At 35.6% G+C, this 26,985-nt stretch overlaps 1 protein-coding gene across 2 annotated transcripts in view; it reads left to right on the top strand.

Moving 5' to 3' along the window:
- Positions 1–26,985, top strand: part of THSD7A (thrombospondin type 1 domain containing 7A) — a 433,981-nt gene that overhangs the window by 211,427 nt on the left and 195,569 nt on the right. The window contains exons 3-5 of one of the 2 annotated variants that reach the window (XM_042918979.1): positions 8,627–8,875; positions 10,308–10,489; positions 14,608–14,676. In XM_042918979.1, the coding sequence (XP_042774913.1) occupies positions 8,627–8,875; positions 10,308–10,489; positions 14,608–14,676 (500 nt within the window). The remainder of the gene's footprint in view (positions 1–8,626; positions 8,876–10,307; positions 10,490–14,607; positions 14,677–26,985) is intronic. The other variant, XM_042918974.1, reaches the window with a different exon arrangement.

The following is a 26,985-nucleotide window of genomic DNA, read 5'->3' as shown; positions in this document are numbered from 1 at the left end:
AAGAATTGCTCACTGGTGCTGGGAAACCCTTGACTCCACACATCAAAATTGGGTGCAGAACCCAAAATAATACCTAAAATAGTCTTGTGTTTATGTTTTCCTTCTCTTTTTGTTTAGTTTGAGTTTTAAAAAACAGAGGCAAAAATTCCTTAATGTTAAAGAATGACTTTGATGAGAAGAATTGCCAAAATTAATCGTGCCACGTAATGCCATTTTAGAAGTCTGGTAGATGGTTTTTACCCTGGCTCAGAAAGCTATATAGAGTTTTCACTTGGGGTGGTTTTGGGACTGTGCCACAAAGCTTCACTGTGGTTTGCCACCTGGAACAGCATGGGTGATAAGGAAGCAGCTGCATGAAAGCATTTGCTGTGTGAGAGGATAGAAAATGTATGTACTGGCCCTTCCAGGGAGGCCTCATTGCTGTAGCAGTTTATCCCATTACTAAATACGTGCTGTGCTGATATCCTCACATTCAGCTGCTGACCAGCAGCGTTGCCCTCAGCTTTAATAGGGAGCATATGATCACTCCAGCTGGCAGGTGACACCATTTGGCAACATTCCCCAGCAGCTCAACAAAAGATTTTCAAACATCAAAGCAAGGGGAAAGACCTCGGCCTTTATAAGGAAAGTGGTTTGACTGTGCATGCATTTTGTTTCCATAAGAATTATTGCCTCTAACTTGCTGAATTTTGTAAAGGAAAGGGCACACTTAGAGAATGAAATTAGCTCGGAAAATTTGTAAACTGTTCATTCAGCTTGATAAATAAGTGGTAAATTAAAGGAAATTTAATTTTGTGTTAAAAAAAAAGAATGCAGCTTGAATTTAGTTAAAGATAGGAGAAGTCTCTTTTTTAAAGGTTCATTCTGAAAACACGAACCAATATAAATTTAGATTGGTTTGGCTATGAAAACTTGAGTCTTCAATTTTATTGAAGAAAGAGACCTGAGAGGTATTTTAGGAAAATGTAATTTCACTACGTGGGAAGTTGTGAAGCAGAGTAATCTCTACCTGATGGGTCATGTCACCCGAAAGTAGCAGTTTAGGAAGTCTTGGGTCTCTTGATAATGAGGACCACATTATTTTCCCTCTTGCTGCAAACTGGGCAGAAAAACTGGGCAATCTCTTGGTCTGTTCATTTTTATCACTGAAAAAGCAAACAGTAAATTAATAGGAAAAATATATATCTGAGAATTATGTTCTTATACTAATATTTGAATATAATTTTAAAATTACATCTGTTTGTATGTAAGCATAAGAGATGGGACTAAAGGCATGGCAGTCAATGGGCTGATGGCTATCTTAGTATATGTGAGAAACATATCAACTTCGAAAAACATGTCCTTTTTTCTTTTTCTCAAATAGTCAGTAGAGTTACAATAATATTTTATATGTGGTTTAAGTCCCATTACCCTCACATTTTGCTGGTCAGCATTGGGACAACCACTTTCATTCTTGGAAAAAAAAAATACCTAATCAAATTAAATTCATGCCTATGCTGTTAGAACAGAGTATAAAGCTTACACATATATTTTCCTTTATACAAATAAAGTGATACCTTAAACTACTCTGAACACCAAATTGTAATTTGTTCATATTACCAAATTTGGGGATGCTTGTTAATATTACAAGAAGATTTAGGGTAATATCCTTTATATAGAAAATTCTCCTATGACACGAATAGTTGCTATTTAATGTGTTTGTATCTTTACAGGAAGAAAATGTGTTAATTCAAGGAGAATATTATAATTGCTTATAGACTAATTCTAAAACTAGAAAAGGTATATTGCTATGAATCTTATTTACAAATAATATGTTCTTAAGTGCCAAAATGATTTATGTTTCTAAAAAGTCCTATGAGTTCATCACATTCTATAGGCCTGGTGAGGGAGTAGGAATTGAACTGAGTTCAGGATGAGCTAAACTCATCAATCAGATGAGCTGTTTGGGCTGGCTCATCAATCATCCCGCTCCTCCAATGTGGTGCTCCTCAAGCTGTCTACAGAAAAGGATCAGATGTTGGCTTCTGGTTTTCATTTTTGTTTGTGTTTGATTTTCCTACTGATCAAATAACACAGTTCTCTTGTACATGTTTAGCATATAGCTCACCACAGAATTCTACATTAACAAAACTGGCCTATACCCTTTTCATCAAATTACATCCACAGATCATGTGCTTGGGTGTTGCAAATTTCAAATTGCTGCAGAATTGCCTGGGTGCTTGCTTTTTATCTCTTGTGCTTAGATTATTGCATACCCTTAACAAACGCTCACCCTCATCTGTGGACCTTGTTTTGAATAGCACTGTTCTTGTAGGACTTTTCTGTCCTACAAAGGCAGAAAACTAAATCATATTTTTCAAAGTTGCTTGCAGCCTGGATGTGATTTAGACTCTAATAATGTGCTAGAGCTGGGCTTGGAATCTGAACTGAGATCCTTGGGAAGAGACAGAAGTACTCATTTCACAGGGAATTTTTTGCCAGAAAAGTGGCTTCGCATAGCCACAAAAGCAGCTTTATGAATTAGAGAAATGGCAGTGTGATTCTGAGGGCTGGAAGGTGTACTGGGAAGTTGGCTTAGATGCCTTCTCCTCCAGCCTATCCAATTATTTTTATAAACCATCTAATATCTGGTAATGCATCTCATTGTGTGATCTATTCAGTTTCTGTTATGTAAGAAGTAAGGCTATACTGATAAAGATTTACTTGTCAACTATAAATATGAAATGATTTAAATTTTTGGAGTAGCTGGGAGAGTAAGCTCAAGACCAGTGTTCTCAAACTTTAGTGTAGTTATAGATCAGCTGGGAATGTCGTTAATATACTGGTTCTGCTTCTGTAGAGCAGCGTGGAGATCTGAGATTCTGCATGTCTAACGAGCTTCCAGTTAATTACAGTGGTTTGTCCACAGACCTAACTTTGAGTAGCAATACACTAGAGTATGCCAAGCTTTCGGGAACAGTTTCCATCTCCAGGGCTCCAGACTACAGATGTTAGGCTGCCACAAGATGATGAAAAGCTATTCTGATCACTTTATTACTTTCCCTGGATTGGAAACAATGAGCCACAGTAATACCCAACCATAACTTTGTTTTTCTTTTTTTTTTTTTTTTCTGGTTTTTAAATTTTCTTTTTGGCCCTAGTAGGGATGAAAAGGGAAAAAGGTTGTTTCTTTGTTCGTTTTTATCTATCTATCGAGAGAGAAAGGGATTAAAAGAGGAATTTAAGCAAAGAGGCTACAAATGGGTTTTACAAGATGCTGCTTTTTTGCCACCTCAATGTAGATATTCAGCCTACCTATTTTTAAAGGAAATATATCTCTTGCTCATAGTTTGTGTCATATTTTCAGTCTATAATTTCATCTGCTTCCCAGGAGAAGGAACAATTTTCACAAGGCACTGTTTGGGGCAGAGGTGCTTCAAGCCGCATTTGAAGACTGTCTAGATTTTGAGTGAGTTTACATCAGAGAAGCAAAGAAGACAGGAGATGGGATTCTGAATGGCAAATAGTGTAGATGAAAGTAGCAGAAGAACTGGGCTACTTCTGTCTGGACTCATTGAGGACAGTGGACAGAGCTGTAGGCTATCAGGGAGCAGGACCAAAAGTTCACTCTGGCTAACTGACAACCCACGGGAGGGCAGTGGAAGTGGTGACAGATTATGGAGAGCTTTGGTTACCAGAGAGGAAGGTTGGGATTTGATTCTGAGAAAATGAGGGTCTTGGGAAGTTTCTAAACAAAGCTCAAAAATGATAGTGGTATTTTAGGAGGTGAATGAGGCTAACTTCAGAAAGAAGGTATATTTTCACAGATGTTATGGTTATTAAATAGCCTTCAGAAATAATTTTAGGAAAAAAAAAGATTTGAAATTCTTTTGAATTCTATTTTTGTGTAACTTGAATAGCTTGAATTATCAAAAATGAAATTTATAGTGGTGCCTGGGTGGCTCATTCGTTGAGAATTTTGACTCTTGGTTTTGGCTCAGGTCATGATTCCAAGGTCATGGGGTCAAGCCCCGCGTCAGGCTCCATGCTAAGCATGAAGTCTGCTTAAGACTCTCTCTCTCCCTCTCTTTTCCTCCCTTGCTCATGCACTATCTTTATAAAATTAAAAAGAAATTTATAACTTATCAGTTTTAACCTTGACATGAAATTAAAGATGTTAAAGATGTGGACAATCGGAGTTTGAAGTAACTATCAGAAATATCTGTGCTCTGTCCTCTTAATGAAGTCTCTTTAAAGACAAGTATTGAATTCTCTCCACTTTTTCATTTTTTTCAATATTTATCTGATTACTTTCTATCTGGTACAGGGTATACTAAATAACATCTGCTTCTATCTCAAAGCCAAGCTTTTGTTCCATTAAGTCCTGGCCATCTGGGCTATCCTGAATGTAAATGAAAAGGAAACTGTCACAGTGACCATCATTACTTTACCGGGTCATCCTTGCAGAAGCATAGCCCATGCCTTTGACTTTCCCAGAGGACCATGTTCTCATGAAAACTATAATGAACCAAGGTGTATAGTTCTCCTGAGTACTTAGATGGCCAGAATAAAGGAGAGAATGGTACAAGATAATAGCTGCATGATTCGTAACCATGGATCATTTGTTACCTACCCTATTTGGTCTCACTAACAATCACAAAATGTGCTTACAAAGGTCTAAAATGAGCCCCCATGTGAGACCCCCTCATATACTCCTATTGCCTTGGCTTTCATCTCTTATACCCTCATGATTATTAAAAGTATACAGACCATCCAGAACTTTCAACCAAACCCTGAACTTTAATTCTGAATCTGCCTACTGAATATTTCTGCCTCTTGGATATGTCCTGGAAATCTCCAGATCAAATCAAGACATTAATGTTAAACTCATTTATAAACTGCCAGAAACTTACTTCTCATTCCATGTTCTCCATTTCAAAGAAACACAATGCTGCTCACCAGATCATCAAAGTTAGAAACTTCCAAGTTATTTAATGACTCCTTCTCTTTTAACCCTTTCAATTATACATCAGGTTGCATGATTTCTAACTCCTCTTTTCTTACACTTGGTAGCTCCTTTCAATTTCTTTTGCCATTATCTTTATTGTGCCCTTCCTAAACCTCATTAGCAGAAAGATTTACATGGAATCCCAACTCGGTTATTTTCTAGACCTAGAGGAGACATTTAGGTTTCATTTCCTTATCTTAAACAAATAAACAAAAAATGCTTTACCTTATAGAGTGGTTTTGAGGATTACATTAGATATTTTAGGCAAAGTTAAACACAAGACATAGCTCATAGTAGACATTCAGTGAAGATTAATCTCATGTTCATGATCACACCTATTAGACTGAGCAATGTCTGGCACGTAGTAAGCACTCAATATATGTTTCTATTTATTGATATATATGCATTATATTATATCAATGACATCATCATCATTATCATGGTCTTCCTGCCTCTTATCTTGTGTCCTAATATTTCACCCTCCACATCACCATCGAAATTTATATAAAATGCAAATACCATGTCCTTTTTCCTGCAAATCTTTCAGTGATGCTCTCGCCCACATAATTACTTTTCTGGTCTACATAACTGCCCTTGATCTGGTCTAGGCTTCCATTCCACTCTTATAACCTCTGTGTAACACAAACTCCTTACATTGAGGCCAAGGAAAAAAATCTGTATTTTCCCCACCAACCAACCAACAAATGGCTCTTTTATTTCACATCTCCATAAATTGTCTTTATTTCATTCTGACAAATTCTAATACATTGTTTAAAATTCACCATAGTAACCTGCTACTTCAGATAGCCTTCTGTGCCTCTCCAAGCAGAATTATATGCTTGCAACTTAATTATTCTAATCTTGAGATTGTATATCCAAAGCCCAGTATTAAGTAGAGTTACTGAATACATGTTTGTTGAAATAATTGTTTGGGGTATTGGAAAATTACAGGAAAGATAATAGATTGATAATAGGTAATATATTGTTACATATTAACATAAAAGAACTTAAAACTGGTTTTTTTTGTTTATGCTACTAATTTCTTACATGTTGGACCTGTTCTGAAAATTAACACTTATCAGGGAAATGTATTTGTTGTGGCTTTTTCATAATCACTAATTCCTCCTTAGGACAAGTAGCACATTTACAAAGTGAACGAATGGTACAAATCTTGGGGCAGTGAAACAGTGATACTAGTTGATTCACAGTTAGCCAGTAACTTTGGCATTGGCCCCAGCTAAAGAATTTGTCCTAACAAACTGAGATTTACAGTTTAAAATGTGAGAAGTAGGAAAAAATGGTTAATAAAATGGGCTCTGATTTTTAAAAATCCAAGCTCAAAATTTAATCTCCTAATTGCTAGATATATGATCTTGAACGTGTTTCATAACCTTTTGGAGACTTTTTCCTTCTAAAATGAAAATAAGAACGGTACCCACATAAAAGGATTGTTGGGAGTATCAAATGAAGTGTTAAACTTAGGCTGTGCGTATGTAAGACTCACAAGACTATACCATAGGCCACATTTGGCATCAGGTCTGTTTTTGTGAAGGATATAGAATAGGAACTTGACATGATTGTAGATCAGACATTCCAAATGAGGAAATTTTCCTAGAAATCTGTAAAGTACAGCTCACATGGAGGAAAAGTTCTACATCAGACAAGCCCAGCAGCTGTTCTGGCTTAAAAGTCTCATGACCCGCAGAAGCTGAGATCTCATGAAGCAACCCCATTGTCACAGCCGCAAGGTCGCTATAAAAACACAAGCCCTCTCCCTAGAGTTGCCACATTCAGGGAAGCTCAAAATGGTGGCTGTCTATCAGGTATTTGTAGTTTCTCCAGTGCAGATGGGATTTATCCAAAGGGGTTATTTTATCATAAATAATACAATCTAGTAACATAGCTGACTTGCCAGCTTTATTCAGATTACCAGGACAACTGAAAAAGGCCGTTAACTGATGGTCAAATTCTCTACAAAAGGTTAAAAGGAATTTTTAATCCCTCTGCCTGTACATGAAACATGAACTCAGTATTACATAGAGGATAACATATACATGTTAATATGAAAACAATCTCAAGAAAGATAAGAATTGTATCTAAGAGTAAATTAAAGAGAAGTTTGTAAAGAGAGGCATTAGAAGTCATGATTTGGTCATTAGTTTGCCTGACTTTTGTGAATGAACTCATAAATGCAAGAATGAAAACTTACTCATTACAGAGGAAGTTTTGCTCTGTTGTTAGGGTTGTACCTTACCTAATGTATCATAAATGCCCAATACCTGCCATTTGAGTAAAAATTGGGTTTTGGTCTTCTGTGTTGTTAGAAGAAAAACAGAGCTGACTCACAGGGCTCTTTTACCACTATTCTCGGATGATTCTTCTTCCCAGACCTCTCAGCTCAGACAAATTGACTTTGATGCTTTGAGCTCTAATTGTCTCCTAGGAATGCAATTTTCATGCACATGCCAGTAGAATTAAGAAGATTGAATGTGAGTTGTTACATTAAAATGGACCTGCCTCTTGGTATGGTTAATTACCATAGTTAAATATAGCACCTGAATGACAAGACAGAATTATCAGTGCATTCTCCCAGTGGAACAGATGGCTGTATCATGGCGACAGGCTGCCCATGTCTTGTAAACATGCATTATTGGTTATTGAGAATGGGCAAGAGTTCAACTAAGAATCAACACAAGGCCACCCACTTCCAGGAAAATCATTTAAAGTGCATATGCCTGTAGTCATTGGCATTCATAACATCATCTTCATATGTATACATTACAATTTAGAACCCAGCATCCCTCTAATTCAAGTAGGAGTAGAGAGATAACAGTTTGAATACAAATACTTTACTGACAAGTAAATATGAGACATCTACTTAGAGTGTATTCTATAATATATAAATAGATTTATATTTCTAATGCTTATGATGTATCTAATTAAGATACCCATATGTATATTGTATATCAAAGTGTGAACTACAAGAGTTGATGTACTTGAATAATCATAAAATTGTGACAGCTAAAGTTTCAAATGATATTAAAAATAGTGTTAAGCTTATGGGGTGCCTGGGTGGCTGAGTCAGTTGAGCACCCAATTTCAGCTCAGGTCATGATCTCACGATTCGTGGGTTCGAGCCCCACATCAGGCTCTGTGCTGTCCTTCAAAAATAAATAAATGTTTTTAAAAAAACTTTTTTAATAATATTAAACTTACATTTAAGGGTTTTTTTGTTAAAACAATATTGTATTAAGTTAGCCAGGCATGTTTATTTAAATCACTAAACAATGAAAATTATATGTTAACTGTTCTTGGTTCCTCATTTTCTGAATTAAAACAAATCTGGAATGAGTGAAATGAACAATATGGTAAGCTTAGTTTCAGCTAATTTTGTTTAGTCCCTTTATTTTCTATTTCCTCTGAACAGCTTAACAACTCTTACAAAATAGGAAATGCAAATGTTAGCTTTGAGTCTGACTGCTTTTACACATCATAAATGTTGATATATTTTCAATGAAATTGGCCTTGTACCTCCAAGTAGAAATAAAAATGTCCGAGCTTATTTTACTCTGGAGTGTAGAAGACAAAGTTTGTAACTGCTCATTAGTCTGTGATGAGAATCCTAATGTTCTTTTGCAGCTTCTGCCGACAAGAGAAGCTGCCAATGACCTTCCAGTCCTGTGTGATCACCAAAGAGTGCCAGGTGTCAGAGTGGTCAGAATGGAGTCCCTGCTCAAACACGTGCCGTGATGTGGCATCCCCAAAAGGCACTCGTGTCAGGACACGGATCATTAGGCAGTTTCCTATTGGCAGTGAGAAGGAGTGTCCAGAACTTGAAGAAAGAGAACCCTGTGCATCTCAAGGAGACACAGTTGTCCCCTGTGCCACGTGAGTAAATAAAGGATGGCAGCTTATGTTGTGATGTCTCCCTACCTTGCGTGTTCACATACCCATTTGATTTTAAATGATTAGTGAATTGAGAAATAGTGATTTTTACAAATTCTAAGTGGGAAAAAATAAAATACCATTTTGCAAACACTGTCCTACAAAAATGTTCCGACTTTTGGACTTTATTCTATAAAAAGTGAAATTTTCATTTTAACTCCCCTAAAGAATGATTTGTTTGGTTTCACTTTCCTTGACATCCCCCTCCCGACCCTCTGACTCAAGGCATCATTTATACGTGTTTTCTTTCTTTCTTTCTTTTTTTTAATTTATCTGAATGCCATTCTTCCTTTATAAATATATACGTCAGGAGCATTGTTCTGTGATGCCCCAGTCCTGCAGCTGTGTTCACCCCCTTTTAAAAATGAAAAATGAATGTGAAGGTCTAGTTTGCTGTCATGAAACTTTACTATTGACAAAGCGAAGCAGCTTGATCAGACATCAGAAGGCCCATTTAACTTTTTTTGTCCATTTGCGATGAACATTAGTACATCCATTTGTACCCATGTTGGCTGTTAATCTGATTACCGAAGAAGCATCTTGGTTAAAGTGACATGAAGTGCTACATGAGCCATTTTCTTTGTGCTTTCAGAATATCTATTTTCCTTGAGGTGGGGAAATGCCATCACTTCTATCTGTAGTGGCATCGGGAAATGGTTCCTGGCTATTGCCTTAAAGCACATATTGGGCTGACAAGCCCCCAACATTTCTTTCACATCCTAACGTTGATTGGAGCTTTAATTTAGAACCACAGATCATCTTTCCTGTGTTCCACTGATTAGAAACGTCAGCTCTTTTCAACATTCATCAGGCACTCATCAGGGATTCTCAGTGCTACAGAAAAACACTCATTCTTCACAATAAAGAGAAAACTCTGAACTGTTATATATTTTTTAATCCTCACACACACTTATAATTTTGATCCAGTATGAAGTAGCAATTTTCATGCATTTTATTAAAGGCAAAACAAATGTTTGGGTTGATCATCATTTAGAATGTTTTCCATTCTCAGATTCAATCCTCCTTTGTTTATAAGCATCAAGAAAGGGCCAGCCTGAGTTCAGCTTAATTGAACATAAAATTTTATGTTTTCAGCATTATGCTCTCTTTTCATAAAATATTTATAAGCAACTTCCAGTAATTGCAAATAAAACAGGATCATCCTAAATTTAACCCCTCTTTAAATGGAGCACTGCTGAGGATAGAGGAGAAGAAATTGAACCTGAATCTGTACCACAGATGTAGTAGTCTATGGTTGATTCAAGAGGAAAGTGTTTTTTAGACTAATTTTTTTAAGAAAAAAATATGTAAGAAGAACAGAGCAAAGTTTTATTGAATAAACATGGTTGCCACGGCCAGCATTTTCTTTCTTTAGGTATGGCTGGAGGACTACAGAGTGGACTGAGTGCCGGGTGGACCCTTTGCTCAGTCAGCAGGACAAGAGGCGGGGCAACCAGACTGCCCTCTGTGGAGGAGGGGTGCAGATGCGAGAGGTATACTGCGTGCAGACCAATGAAAACCTCCTCTCGCACTTAAACACCCACAAGGACAGAGAAGGTAAACTATCTTCTTCTTTTCAACTTACACATGCAGACTGAGCCTGGAGTCACCCTGCAGGGAGACAGATATACATATAGATATCCGGAACATGAACAGTCATAACTCTGTTCACATCATGGCTGATATCCACTTTGATGAACAGTAATTTAAATTTTGGTTGTAAAAAAAAATAGTAATAATCCAATTCTGTCCCTGGTCAGTTCTGATTTGCTGACAAGTCTTTTAAATATTCTGACTGCAGACTCTGAGTCAAAATTTAGCAGGTGTAACTAATTATAAATACAGAAGAAAACATCTTGTAAGTATACATGTAGAATGGTCATTTATTTTAAAGGCTAGAGTTCCCTTATATAAGATGTAAAATCTGCTTGTAAAATGGCAACCCCTTTTGCTGTTTGTAATATGGTTGAAAAATAGTAGGTTAATTATGATATTGAGTGAAATTTTCAGTTTGAATTTAAATGAAATAAATACAGAATAAGTACAAAGTACGACTACAGTAAAAAAAAAATAATAGGTAGCTCAGTCAATTAAGCATCCAACTCTTCATTTTGACTCAGGTCATGATCTCAGGGTTCATGAGTTCGAGCCCCCTGTCTGGCTGTGCACTGACAGCATGGAGCCTGATTGGGATTCTCACTCTCTCTGTCTCTCTCTGCCCCTCCCCCCTCACATCTCTCTCTCTCCTTCTCTCTTTCTCAATAAATAAATATTAAAAAATAGTAATGACATGACTTTTTAAAAAAAAATCTTGATTAAACCCTTTGATTTGGAAAACCTGTCTTAGAACCTTTTTTGTTGTTTAAATCTCAATTTGGGGACGAGATGTGCTAAGTGTGCGAAAGGGTAAGTGAGTTCAAGATGGTCAAGGCTAAAAGTATATATTATTATATATTAATATTACTCTACATTTCTAATAATTATTAGATTAAGTGTGTATTCAATTAATTGCTCTTAACTCTCTACAAATAATGAATGTTTTTGAGCAATGTTATAGGCAGACCTTCTTACCTTCCCTCTACCTGAGAAGAGCAGGATTTCTATCATTAGTCCATTAAATAAATATCTATTAGTTGCCAACAGAGTTTCAAAAATTGTATGAGGTGATATGGATGGAAATATCAATACAAAATTTGTGTCAGGAAAGTGCTCATGGTTATCATGAGGGCACACAAACCAATAGGTATAATACAGTATGAAATGCATTACAACTTGAGTTTAGAATATCTGGGGGGAGGGCGGTGGAACAGAAACAGAAACATAGTGGAAGTGGCACTACAGCTGAGTGATGACACACACCTCCCATACAGGAAGTGGATCAGGAATGCAAGAAGTTTATTCCAGGCAGAGAGGACAGCATGTATTGAAACCTACGGGTGAAGACAAGCAAAAGCCAATGAGAAATCTTGCCAAAAAAGATGAGTATGTTGTATTTGGCAAGTTGTAAATAGGATAGGGTAGTATTCCCCAGCAAATAGGTTGGTTGGAAAGGGAAAAGAATAAGGATAAAGACCCAAAATAGGAGAATTTTCAGAGAAGAAATCTGGTGAAGGATGCCCAGAAGAGAAGGGAAAAAACCAAGAGAAATGAGTGTTAAAAAAAAAACAGAAGACAGGACTCCTCTGCCTCCCCCCAAAATTAGTGGCACCAATGACCAGCAATTCATGGAAAATAAGCACTGAAGTTGTGCATTTGCAACTTGCACAATTTAATTGTTTTGTATCCACTAACTTTACATAGTATGTCACCCAACTCATTTAGGAATCTAGCCTAGGGATACATTTTACTACTAATGTTTCTTGAGGTTGTAAGAAAGTAGCATAAAACATGTAATGTTAGTACATTAATATTTTCTTGGCCATTTTAATGGCTACATTTTTAACACTGTTAGGTGGATTTATTATAGCAGTCCTTTCAGAGTAGTATAATTTCATTGCTAGAGGTAGATCAGATTTTAGTTTCTGAATGTCAATTATGTCCTGTGGGTTATTACTTTCAAAAGATCCTTCAGAATTCTGAATTGCAACTGGGTGGGGTTTTTTTTTTAACCATTTTGCCATGGAGTCTCCCTATCACTGCCAAAAGCATGGCAGAGCACCAAAAAGTCACAGAGAAAAAGGGAAACAAAAAGAACATTGTCGTTAAGATGTATGTGTTGGAGTAAAGCAAATGCCAAAGCAATGATCCATGGATATGGAAATAATCAATTTGCATAAAATTAATATTAATCATATATGTATGTAACATGAATATTTGGTAATTTGTGTCATTTCATTTCAAATACCAAGAATACTAATAAACCTTATATAGTCTTTTAAAGACAGTTAATCCTCCCTAAAAGTTGCAGCTTTTTTTTTTTTCTCAGAACTTAGACTATATCAATTTCTCCCCAGAAGCACTTAACCATTTCCCAATGGGAAACGTATTCAATATGCCAGCATCCCAAGGGTGATGTGTAAAGACTGTACATGTGTGTGAATGGAGAATAGTTAGGCTGTGGGCTGTGAGGAATGTTCACATTCTGTTTTCTTTCAATAGATACCAAAGAATGAAAGCTTACTTTGTAAAAGAGAGGGAAAGTCCTCCAAATAACTCCTTCAATGAGTCCTAAAAAGAAAGTACTGATCTCAAGTAATCCTGATTGTATAACCATGAACAACCTGCCCCAAGAGCAATTTGTATTACGCTTAATATGAAGAACACAGTCTACACTGTTTGCAGATTTGCACCATGTGTTCTCTGAACAAATGTCTTCTTTCCACATGTAACCAAGTTATTAAAAGATACCTTAACCTAAAGTAAAATACTTTAACTCAAAATGAAATTTCCTGATATAAAAATACTGAAAACAAGTGATATTAAGTTCACATAAAATTCCTTTATTATCTTGGCACATCACATTACACAGAGGAATGGTAATATCCACCTTACCACAAGGACAGGGCCACATTAAATAACTTTATTCATTGGTGTATTCACTACTATTAATAGACTCACACACACCAGGCTATAAAAAATTCTCCTCCCTTCAGCTAATATATTTAATTTCCAGAAAATAAAAATGTATCTTATTAAAGTATGCACAAAGTATAATGTATTATATTTGCAACTTCACACCTTATTTGTGCCCATTGAATTATACCATCGGAATATTTATGAAGTTGGTGATAGTACCTATAGATAATTGGGAAAATATATCTTCTTGATATTGGAGACCGTCCATATCTTATTCATGTATTGCCGCAGGCCATAGGTAACCCTCCCAATCTTGACAACATTTGTCCTACAGTATTTCAGGTGAGCAAAATTTCCACTTCTTTAGAAGAAAGGTTTGACAAGTTTTCTACTGAGAAGAGTTAGTAGTAAAACCCTGGGCAGGTTCTGTTCGGCTGGCTGATCGGAATTCCAGCAGGCTGTGAACAGTGTTCAGCTTATGCTGGCATGAAATTGACCCTTATGAGAATATGACAGGAAGAGGCTTTGCCCATGGGGAGGTTAGCAGTAGCTAGAAAACTGATGAAAATGTTGCTTATCATTGGATACATAAACATGAATTGATTTTTTAAAGAGCTCAAAGTGAAATGAAAGTAGATTTTAACTCTATAATTCAAGACATTCTTTTAATACATATTGAACATGTTTTTAAATGAAGGAAACCAAGAGTATTGGTTCTAAAGCACCATGAAGCTTTCATGATATATATTATAGGAAACGTTAGAACATTATTTTGTAGAAAATAGATTAAAAAGTCCACAATGAACTCTGGATAAGGTGTGTGGGCTTGGAGGCTATTAAGAAAAACAGCCTGGATAATGAGCCTGTATGATGACATATAATAAGATAAACCAGCAGAAAGTTTGGGCGATCGATGGAAAGATGGATGGCAGGAAGGTGGTTGAACTGTGAATGGGTAGACAGAAAGATGAAGGAGTTCATAATTTCCCATGTTCTGCAAAGAAATAAGGAGAATAAGTCACCATCTCTAAATGGAATGCACACTATTTATAATTGTAGTTGTTTATCCACAGTTTCCACAAAGTAGCCCACTTTGGTCAAAGCTGATTTGAAAAAAAGAGAAATACAATGCTTATGGTGCTTTTTCCCTGTTATTTCAGAAAGTAAATATCAGAGTACGTCGAAGTCTAGTGCTGCACCTTTCCTATCCATCACTTTTGAAATAACAGGTAGGTGAGAACATTTTACATGCCATTTCGATCAGAAATATGTATCAGACGTTCTCTGTACATTTCCTTATATAATCCTTAAATGATCTAGGAAACACAGTGGTTTACTTTTGCTTTCTCTATATCTAGAAATGTGTCCATGCGGACCCCTCAGATAGAAGTGCTTTCATGTTTCTTGACTTTCTATAACATCTTTGTGTAGATGTTAAAATTATAGAAGAACATAAAAAGATGTTAAAACTTACCAACTTTAAATTGTCACTAGGATACCATAATTATATACACAGATATATAAAATTTGGTTATGAATGCTTCTGTTGAGATAAATTGACAGTATGAGCACTTTTCAAAATTTATCCTATTTCTAAGCACACCACTTTGAGCTCTACTAATCTTTTAAAAAAATTTTTAATGTTTATTTATTTTTGAGAGAGAAAGAGAGGTGGGTAGGGGCAGAGGGAGGCAGGGGCAGTGGTTACAAAGCTGGCTCTGTGCTGACAACATAAAGCCTGATGCAGGGGTCAAACCCACAAACCGTGAGGTGATGACCTGAGCTGAAGTCCAACGTTTAACTGACTGAGCCACCCAGGTGCTCCTCTCCTAATCTCAATAAGGTAAATGAAACAGGAACAAAATAACACCATGACTCCCTTTTGAAGACAGCCTTCACAGTTGCAGGGGGATGTAAAAAGCACTGTGGTATAATTATAGACTAATTAAAACATAGGAAATCCTTGAAAAAAGTCAGATATTTCTTGGAAATTACTTCTAGGATGTTTTGTGGGAGAGAAGGGCTGTTAAACCTATGAAATTTGTGATGAGTAGATTACAAAATAGAAGTGAGATGCCAAGAGATGTCAGCCACTGGAATAGAAGCTAATAAAAACTTACATGCTGGGAGCTAGATTAAGTTAGTCAATGGTCTACCCCCAAGATAATTTAGAGTTTTTAGTAGAGGAAGAGCTTACTAATGAGATAGCAGGAAGTATCCAACCAAAAACATATATATATATATATATATATATATATATATATATATATATATATATATATATATATATGTATATACATACATATATATTTGTTTGTACACACACACACACATATACATATATATATACACATATATGTAAAAGATTGTAAGCCATGTAAACATGAAAACAGGGCTTATAATGCCTTTAACTTAGTTGCTATTTGATAAACATTTGTTGTTTGATATGTTTACTCTCCCCTTTGTGAATGGCTCTTACAATTTGTCAGAAAATTATTTCTTGAACATTTCAAAAATACTTTTAAAAACTCTTGATTTTAGCAAGGGGCTCTATTCACATACACCCTTCATCCCTGAATAAATAATTATTCATGCCTCTGACTTTGAATAGAGGAAACATGATCTAGTTGTTAGATCAAATGAAAAGAGTCAAAATTCTTGCACTGTGCTTCTGTGTGGGCACTCATTCAAGAGCACATGTTTTATATGTCTTATTCTCTTTTCTAGTTACATACAAAGCTTTACAAACTCTTAATTTCATCTTAAGGCAACTTTCAAAAGAACCCTATGCAAATAATCAGGAAGCCTCATTTCTTTTCTGCTTGGCCTTATACCCTTATGTATATTATTTAATTTTATTTGCCTAAAAATACCTATTATAGAAGATTAGAAAAGCTGAAAATCATCCCTTACAAAACACCTAGACAGGCAGGGTACGATATCTTAAAAGCTTTAAATGCTTTTAAGAGCAGAACTGAGGTCTTGATTAACTAAATGATTTTTCAAAACGAACCAGGAAGACTGAACTGATGCTCTCCGTGTTGCCCTGGGTGGTAATTGTACCTGCAGGAGGAGGGTTACACACTGTGGGAATCGAGAAGGAGTGAAGTCTATAATGGGTATGACATAAAACTTTTAGCCAGAGAAAGAGAGTGAAAATGGAAATACTGCTTTACTTTTTCAACCTCAAAGAGTGATAGCAGCAACGAATGAGTGAACTCAACTTACCTAGAGAGGGAGAGGACAAGGAAGCAGGTCAGCCTCAGCCTTAGTTTGAAGTCAGGGCAAGAACAAACCTTTCCTATGAACTCCACATAAGGGTCTGTACTCATATTAATTAATTAAGTTTCAAATTTATGGAACTTCCATGAATCCAAAGACCACCAAACTGAGAAACTAATGTAAGAAATAGCATCAGGCAGGGTGCCTGGGTAGCTCATTGGTCAAGAGTCCGACTTCGGCTCAGGTCATGATCTCACTGATCATGGGTCTAAGCCCCGCGTCGGGCTCTGGGCTTATAGCTTGGAGCCTGGAGCCTTCTTCAGATTCTGTGTCTCCCTCTCTCTCTGCCCCTCCCCCCACTCATACTCTGTCTCTCTCTCTGTCTCTCAAAAATAAATATACACTAAAAAAAGAAAGAAAGAAATAGCATGACAAATGGTACTACTGAGTTGCCTAACATAAGCAAAAGCAAAATCTTTGAAGGAATGAATACCTTAACCTAAGCCACAGAGTTTCCCCAGATAAAATGTGCCATTCAAAGCTGCAAACTACACAAGGAAAAAATAATCCATTTTAAACAGGATTTAAAATACCTAACAAACATTAAGATTAGACTCACAACGTTGGAAATAATGGAGATAGCAGATAGACACCATAAAAGATATATGCTAGAACTTACTAAAGATGTAAAGGGAAAATTAAAACATTAAATATAATGAATCACACACAAAAAAAGACCAGATGTTTTTTTAAAAGAACAAAAAAGAAATTCTAGAATTTAAAAGTGCTTTTACTGGAAATAAATAGGTAGATTAGACAGATTGAGCTAAACAGTTATTAATAAACTCAAGACAAATGTAAGGAAGTTAATCAAAAGGAACACTGAAAATAGAAATTAAGAATAAAAGTGAGCTAAGTCATGCAGAATTAAACAAGAAGGTTCAGAATGAAAAAATTAATAGAAGACATGAGAGAATTTTCTGGATTTGTTGAAAGACAAAATGTACAGAATGAATAGAGACAGTTTTCAAACAAGATAGTGATACACTTAAATATAGAGTAGTGAGATTTCAGTTCATCAACTATAAGGTAGTTCTGTAAGGACAAAGTAAAAGGAATAAAGAAAAGGACAAAAATTCACTAAAAAGGAATTAATATATCAACAGTGAAATTCTCAACAGCTGAAAAAAAGGCAAAATAACAAAAATGATATTTTAAAAGTACTGAGAGGGAAATAAATGTCAATTTAGAATTATTTATCCTACCATTAAAAACTACCTACCATCAAAAACTATGGGCAAAATTAAAACAGAAGTGAAAAAGTTGACCTCTATGAAACCATCACTGAAAAAGTTCCTAAGTGATAATGTTTAAAATGAAGGAAATTGAAATCAGGAAGAGAAGAAGTCAAGATGTGCAAAGAATTTGATAAACATCTGAGTAACTTAAGTATAGATATGATGAAGCAATATTATACATGATTAAAACACTATATTCTTAATGAGCAACAGTTATATATGACAGGAGGAAATGATAAGGAGTATATTGTTTGGGAAAGGGGACAGATTTGATCACCCTTATATATTAAGTCATTATGCATGTTAAAAATGTAAGAATAATTATCAAAATAAACTATAATTATTAATATTATATTTGTTATATATATTATAATATATAATAATATATTATAAGATGTATTTTTTTCCAATCCAACAGGAAATAAAAGGTACTAAATAAAAATCAATTCAACACAACTGCTAAATAAGATAAAACTCATTTGCTTCCTAGAGATCTAATTAATACCAGATAAAGAAGACTAAAAATCTACAATATAACTTCTATATGTCAGAGTCAAAAGCTTTTACAGGAAATTATTTTGTTTTAATTATTACTGTTTTTTTGAGAGCATTGATCAGTATTATGAGTGTTTATAGTTCTCAAACTAAGAATATAGATTAATCAGTCCACACATTCACCATTGCTGGCAAATATGTAAACACACAAATGACACATGATGTATTTCTCAGGCGGTAATGCCTTCTGTATCTATAAAGTGCAGCTGAAATTTTTATTTTATCAAGGCAATAACATGAGATTTACTTAAATTATATATGTTTGCAGTGTCAAAACTATTCAGAAGATTGGTTTAATCCATTAAATGGCATTTGATGGGAAATTTTCTTGGATAATTAAAAAATGTCCAGAATTTTCTCTAGTATTTTTAGAGTGAAGAATAATCTCCAGGAACATAAAACTCCGTAAAAATTACATTGCTAAAGTGGTATTGTTCAATGAAGTATGAATGTGATTGCAAACTTTTAAAATTGAAGGAAACATTGAAAATTCATGAGCACCTATATGTCAAACCTATCTCCCTTTTTGTCATTCGTTTCTCCCAGTTTGTAATGGGAAAGATGAATGACATCTTCCCTAGGCAAAGGTAATAATGACAAAGGAATTATTACCTAGAGAAGATAAAATGTATTATTACCTATCTTGGTGTCTTGAACAGAGTCATAGATGGTATGGTGATAAAATATGTGAGTAATATTAAGCTAACAAGGATAAAACATTGGAAAATAAATTTTGACACAAAAAGATGTTAATAGACTAGAAACACTGGGATTTCTACAAGAGTGTGAAGTCTAATGGAATACTTACACATACCAAAACTTAAGTCCCAAATGCTCAGTCTAAAAGAAAACAGTAGTCATAATGATGATATGATGACAGTGACAATATTGATTGAATTTATTAAGACACTGTTAATTATGTGGTTCCTGCAATGATTAAGTGCTTAGTGTGGGGAACAAACAGTTGGAATCAGTGACTTAATGTCAAACTCATCCTGTGTCTGTTCTCCCAAATGTTACTCTTCTGAACATCAATCACAGTCTGATTGATGAAGTGCTACAAATTTGGATATCTTATTTGATATTCCTTCATTCACTCCATAAATACTTATTGAACAATTATTAAATTGCATCACTGAGGATAGACGTTGAAGATAGAATGTTTTAAAACAAAAGTGGACTTGATGCCTGTCCTCAGGGAGCTTATAGCTTGATAGTAAGTAGCCTTGTCACTATAGTTTTGTTTACTGGATTTTCAGAACTGATGCTTCGTAAGGCTAACATGGAGAAACTTCTACAAATATACCAGTTTGAGACTTCAATTAAGCTCTGAAAGTACATTACAACCATGGTCCATCCTTAATAAAGAAACTTTACCCTTATTCCTTGGGTGAATTATTTTTCCAAGACATATATATCCTCAGAATACAGTTTAAGTATCACCTGGATGTTTTAAGAAAACGCATATTATCACCTGGATATTATCCCCTGAGATAGTGATTCTATAAGTCTGGAATGAGTTTAGAAATCTCCCTCTATTTTATAAGCACCATTATGATTATAATCAGGAGTTTATTTTACTATAAAGCCGATGAGAACCCTTTTAAAAGGCTTTCTAAAGCTATATAAGAGGCTAGGATAGGGTCAGGAAAGCTCCTGGTTTTCTAAGCCCCAAAGTTTATATAATTTAAGGGTCGCTTATTATTTTTTTAAAAAAATGTAAAATTCTAAATACAAAATCACTAAGATCTCTGCCAAGGCCCCAGAAAGGGACTGTGCATGAGAAGGACCTGAACCTGAAGCTTTAAGACTTCTCAGTAAATCTGTCCCAAATTCTAGCATAAGTTTTTGACCTCTAGTGGAGCCAAAGAGAATCAGTACTTTAAGATGAGACACAGAAACAAAAGCATATATGTGTAGAAAACGGGTTTTCCACATTTCTGAGGTTAGACTGGCAAGGAAAGAGTGGGAAAAGTCACTGTGCCCTCAGAAGTGAAGTAGAACTTTTAGTTCTAATAGTGGTCTTATTTTCACTCATCAAGCCCTAGCTTGGGGTTCCCAAGCTACAGATCTTTAGAAAACCACTATACCTTGCCAGCAGTTAAGCTAGGAAATTGGAGAGGAAGAGCATCTAAGATACTGTTTTATCTTCATCCCTATAACCCCCAGATGGAATGAAACCATAGCTATTAGTAAAGGTCCTTCCGTTAATGAAAGAAAGATGGTGGATAAAATGTCACATAACCTGATAGTGTCAAGTGACTGTAGTACATGTGCTTTTTGTAACCCTTAAGCACTTACTTCCCTGAGAGTCTGTTGTAGATGAATGATAGCACCAGAAGGAATTTTGAAACAAGCACTCAGGGATGCGCACTGGTGAATGAATAGCATGTTTTCCAAGGCACACTCCTGCTCTCTAAGAATGTAAAAGAAATGGTTTGTGGCTGGCTATTGCCTGCCTTGCTGATGATTGCTCAGTAGGGAGTAGCTACTCTCACCAATGTTAACAGAGGAGTACAAACTACATTGTGGAACTCATTAATATTTATTCCTTCTAAAAGCAATGGGCAATAAAAAGGGAAATAAACCAGGGAGAATAGCAGTGGGAAAAGGAAGCCATGACAACAGATTCATCTTGGAAAGGTTTCACCGTTTATTGCACACAAAAATCCACTCGAAATACAGGATCCATATTGTTATATTATTAACCTGGAATCCACTAAAAAGGCCTCTTATTGGGTCCAGAAATCTGTGAAAAAAATTGTATATTGAGCACAATTCAAGAACTCAAAGTAACCATCCATATTCTTACATGCATTTGATTTACTTTACAGTTTCACATTTTTGCTATTGATCAAACAAAGCTACATGTTCTAAGTGTCAGTCTGTGCTGTATCTGCTTATACACAAGGACTTTCTCAAGGCTAGGGTTTTCCTGTCTGTTGCAGCAGAGACCAGTTGGCATTGTTGCTCCTTGTTTCTTGGTGCTCCTCTATTTTCTCCATTAAAATCCCTTCAGCCATTGTCCTCAAACTCTCCAAATATCTCCTCCTATTTCAGATCATCTTTTTCACACTGTAAGACCTCAGTGATTTTTCTTCACCCAAAGCCTATAGCCTTCTTGTTCTGTATTTATAATTTACCACTTGATTACATATAATTCTATTATTTTACAATCACTTCATGAATATGCCAACTTCCCGAGATTTTAAGCTTCTGAGGAGGGTGTAGTGTTTTTCCCCTCCTAAATTTAGTATTAAATAAATAATTCTACCAGAGGTCTGGGTACATTGGCTGATTGTGTCATTTAGAAATATTTTTAAGAAGGGGAAAACCCTCAGAGGATGTTTACTTCCTGGACATCTAATTCATAGAGTTTCATTTCCGATTCATCTCTATGTCTCACCAACTTCATTCTGTTCCTCCTTTGTTTTCCTTTCCTCTGCAAAGGCCTAAGGAGAGTATATGTAAAACACATCCTAGCATGAGACTTTGCCAAAATGAATATTAATTGCTTTTGTTTATGTGTTTACTTTTCTGGTTCAATTGAGGAAAAGGGAGGAATTTTTAAAATAGTTTTACTCTGAACCTTTTACATGTAGTAAAAGCCCAATTGGATACTTGCCTTGCTAGTTGAGAAATGTAGCACAGGATGTGTAATTCGTGGATTCTCTTTATAATACATCCCAAGATCCTGTGGTACTTACATTATAGATGAAATTGCTCCTTTCTTGGAAAGAGAGGGCTTTATTTGCACTAATCCAAACTAAAAAGAAATATAGCAAATTTTATTTCTGGAGTTATGAGAGTCAGAATAATTACAGCTGCTTTTGATTTGTGACACTGAATCCTGGAGAAATTTAAACAGCACTCTACTGCTCCAGGATTCTGGAGGAAATGCTTACAAGAACCCAGGAATTTTTTGGTTGCTCTAAAAAGAACACTTTCACCAGTGCTCACCCCGAGTATGCCACACTGGTCCAATGGCCCCAAATGTTACCCAGGATTCCAAGGCATCTAAAACCACATTTGATTAGGCAGAGATGCCCTGGAGAACTTAACTCTTCCCTTCCAAATAATATTAATGATGAGATGGAGAAAAAAAGAATTTTTTTAGAAAAGCCGTAGTTTCACATGTTCTCAGGTAGGTCTGGTTAAAAAGGCTTGGATCAATTAAGTTCTTTCTTCATGAGGAATTTCTAAAAGTACTTTGAAAATAAAATCATGTTTTTCTCTAAGAAAGCTCTTGATCCATTTCTGTCTTCCAAATATCCATAGCACAGGAGTAAGAAAAGAAACTAACATGTTGTGATAGATAATGTCTTCCCATTAATATATGACTAATTGGATAATTGGAGATTAATTTTCTAGGCATACTAAGATAGTAAGTGACAGAGGATGAACTCAAAGCCAATGTTTTGTTTTGTTTTGTTTTTACTCCAGAGTCTAAACTCTATCTAGTAATACTCCCCTGCCCTGTGAATTTGCTTCAGAGTAAATGACTGGGTATAGTCACTGTCTACAACTTTACCAAAATCACAGAAGTAAGTGCATTGTATTATCCGATGATTTCTCCTTCATAAAAATAAAATAAATAAAAATGCCATAGACATCCGCCTCTAATAACAGAAAACTGAAGGAAAACTAAGCATAGTTTAAGCCCTTTTTAGGATTCAACTCAAGAAGTTTATTCCTGAAATTGTTCTGTAAGGTCAGTGGGATTCTTGTCAATGGTTATTTGAACCAGTATTATATTGAATCATACGAAATTGCTGTCTTTGTAGGTCAAGATCCGTAGACTAGTGACAATTTCATATGGTCCAACAGAATAGGTACCTTTACTGTTTTGTGTCCAGTCACCTGGTATGATCTATTCTTCATCCCAGACTTTCTCCACTGTCAGAAGCAAGCCTGCAGCTCCTGGCTATGAATTATAGTCAATATTTTCACATGAGCAATATGCATTTGTGCTGTGTGTGGTATGCTTTAGAGAGGTAATGATTGTCTTCTATAAAAATATGTAGATTTCCCCATAGTAGATATTCTTTATGGGAAAATAACTCATATTGATGGCTTGGGAGTGACTTGAATTCATCAAGTAGCTTTTATTTTGTGCACATTTAGAAAAGAAATCTCCTGCATTCAATATGTGGTTTTTAATACTTACCTATGCCCCACATTGTTTTATCTAAGTACGTACAATAAAAGGAGATAAAGTGACTTTAGGGGATAAATGGACAAGTAATGTGGGGCAAAAGAATAATGCTAGTAGAAAGAGAATATCAAGCCAATCATGAATATAATAAAGATAATGTACAAAATACATGCCATAAGATGCAGTGATTCTCTTAATGTAGAACCACACGTTTTGGCTCTAAGCTCATAAGAGTCCATGCAAAGAGGAATGCTACATTAATTCTGAGCTTCTCAGTGTCCATTAGACAATAGAAAGCATTTGTAAAGGAAAAACTCAACAATTTCTGGTTTTAGAGTCAGAAAGAAAATTCACCAGTAGACCTTCATAAAGAGGGCATTGTAACTGTATTAAATTATACCCTCATTAACATTTTTATAATAAATACCACAATGAATTTTATACGGAAGCTTTTTCTTAAAGCAGTTTTCCTCAACGTAGGCCATTAACTTAAGTATGAGAGTGTAACTCGGGAAAGGCAAATCAGTGGGGGTTGATGTGCTATAGTACAGATTTATAGGTCTCTGCTATATATAAGTGAGATAACCCAGGGATAGAGTTGAGAATATCTAAATGAATGGATATACAGCTTTTTCCTCAGGCAACCATCTTCAGAGCTGTGATAGATATTGAGAGGCAGAGTTCCCTTACATCCCCTGACGCAAGGATCTGGAGTTCTGATATTCTAGTTTCTATTTAGGTGCAGTTAAATGCAAGGACACATTTTCCAGCCATCATCTAGGTAAGGATAGGATTAGCATCCTTAAAAGAAAATTGAAAGGCTTGACAAGGGCATAAACTTGAATAAAATATTATACCACTTCGAACAGAGAGATTAGTCAACGCTTAACTAGATGCAGGGCAAAGAAAAACTTTAGGCACAGATAAAGGAAAATCAAAGGTCATAAATCTTTTCCCTCGTTTGTAAGCCATAGCAAAAATCTGAAACACATGCCAGGTTGTCGACCTTCAACAGTAATGCCATCTCTTGGCAGACACTATTTACCTTTCCAGTATCTTCTTCAAGGTAAAATGACTCCCAAAAATAAAATTAAATGAATTAGATGAGTTAACCTGAAGTAATAATAATGTCATATGAGAATTTATATGAGACATTGTTCTGTTTTACACTTATTTCTTATTAGACCCTCACTGCAAGTACTATATTTATATAATGTTGAGGAACAGAGAAGTTAAATGATTTTACCAAGGCTTTTGGCTGGTAAATATGATAACCATGATTGTGAATCAAAATGCCTGGCTTCTGAACTTGTGACCTTAACCACTGTGCCATTAAGTTAGGTTTGTTAATTATAAGCTAGTTTAATGTTGGGCACAAAGTTACCTCCTCTCTAAACGATACTGGTTTTAGAATGTATGCCTTCTTTTAAATACCAGTTAGGTCTCAGAGCCAGTGATCTATTAAGGTTATTCCTATTTAATGATAATAAAGCTATACATGTATGAAAATGCACATGTTTCTATTTTGTATGGCAGGAAATCATTCATTTATTAAACCAGTATTTACTGAGAGTCTTCTGTATGTAGACACTGTTTAAATGCTAAAAATAGAGAAATGAATTGCACAAAGAAGATTCTTTCTGTCGCAGAGGTCACATTTTCTGGAAAGAGACTATAAGCAAGAAATAAATAAGAAATTATCAGGTAGCAACAAGTGCTGTTCAGAGTATTAAAATAGGATGGTGTGAGAAACAATGACTGAGGAGTGATATTTAGATCACCAAGGTATTATTTACCTTCCCAAATTTATATATCTAGCCCCAAATTCTCCTCTGAGGAATAAACTCATATATTGATCTTTCTATTTGACATCTTGAATCATAACAGTCAGGCATGCTTGTCTCCCCTGCACACACTCTTGGAAATGGCAAAATAAATAAAAGTTTCAAAACAATGTCAAAGTGCATATGTCTGAATAGTTCAAGCTGCATGATCTGTTGAATACATGTGTTAATATAAATCCCTTAAAACTACTTCCGGGAAAAATATCACTCACAGAATGGACAACATACAACAAGTGTTCACTGAATAAATGAATCAATAGACTTAGTAATGACCCTGAAGAGTTGATACATATGATTACCAACTAGTGTTACTCTAGCAAAACTTCTTCTTCTAATAGTCGGAGAGATGAAATTTCTAAGACACGTGTATTTAGAAATATATTACATCTGCCAGTAAGTAAATACTTTAAATCTTCAGAAAAGCAAAAGAAAAGTGTTAGGCCTCTGCTTGCAGCTGTAGTCAAGTAACTGAAACTCTCTCAATAAGAATAACTGCCAAATTGGGCAAAATATACAAAGCGACTGTTTTTAGACATGAACCAGCAAGCAGCAGTAGACTGTGGTCACAGTTGTGAGGTCATCAGTCATCTCTGTCTTCTACTGGAGTGTCTTTCCTGACACAGAGCAGGAAAAGTGAAAGCAAGCATGGTGTCAAGTCTTGCTGAACCAGAGTCCAGTGACTGGAAATTTCAGGGTAAGGTAGATAGAAGAGTGTTCTGTGCTGGAGGGTGGAGTCTGGGAGTCTGTGTGGGGAATGATAGGTCCTTGGTCCAGGGCTGGGCTGCTCATGTGCCAGATTGGACTCTGTGAAGTCTGGCTGAGGACGTGTGCTTCAAGGCTGGGGGCTGAAAGGTGATGACATAGGTAGTGCTGTGCTGGGAGGTATCAGAGTTCCAGCTCCATGAGGATGAAGAATATACCTAAGTACCTCAGGCCCTGAAAGACCATGGCTTAGGAGTAAGAATCATGCTGTTACAGCCAAGTTCAAATCTGAACCAAACAAGCTTTAATCCAAATGAAGCCAAACTTGAGAGGATCAAGAGGATTTTCTAGCAATTTAACTGTTTGAAAGAACAAAATTTGTAAATGAAGATGTAAAAGTTACAGATTTAAGAAGCTCAGCACACCCCAAGAAGGATAAATACAAAGACAACAACAAGAAAAATACATTATGCTAAAATTGTTATCAACTAAAGATAGAGTATTTTTAAGGCAGCAAAAGGAAAAAACACATGATATGTACATGGGAATAAAGATAACAAACGAGGGTTGCAATCTTATTGGAGATAATGATTAGACCCTAAAACAATAAAAGAGTGTCTTCACTGGAAAACAATTGTCAGTTTTGTATAGCTGGTGAAAATATTCTTCAACACTAGGCGTGAAAAACTGAAATCTTCAGAAAAATAAAAGCTGAAGGAATTTATTACCCAGCATTTTAGAGTATAGATTGTGAAGATAGAA

The sequence above is a fragment of the Panthera leo genome, chromosome A2 (assembly GCF_018350215.1).
Source record: "Panthera leo isolate Ple1 chromosome A2, P.leo_Ple1_pat1.1, whole genome shotgun sequence".
NCBI classification, from domain to species: Eukaryota; Metazoa; Chordata; class Mammalia; order Carnivora; family Felidae; genus Panthera; species Panthera leo.
The sequence above is the reverse complement of the archived record's forward strand: the minus strand, read 5'-3'. Positions and strand labels throughout refer to the sequence as shown.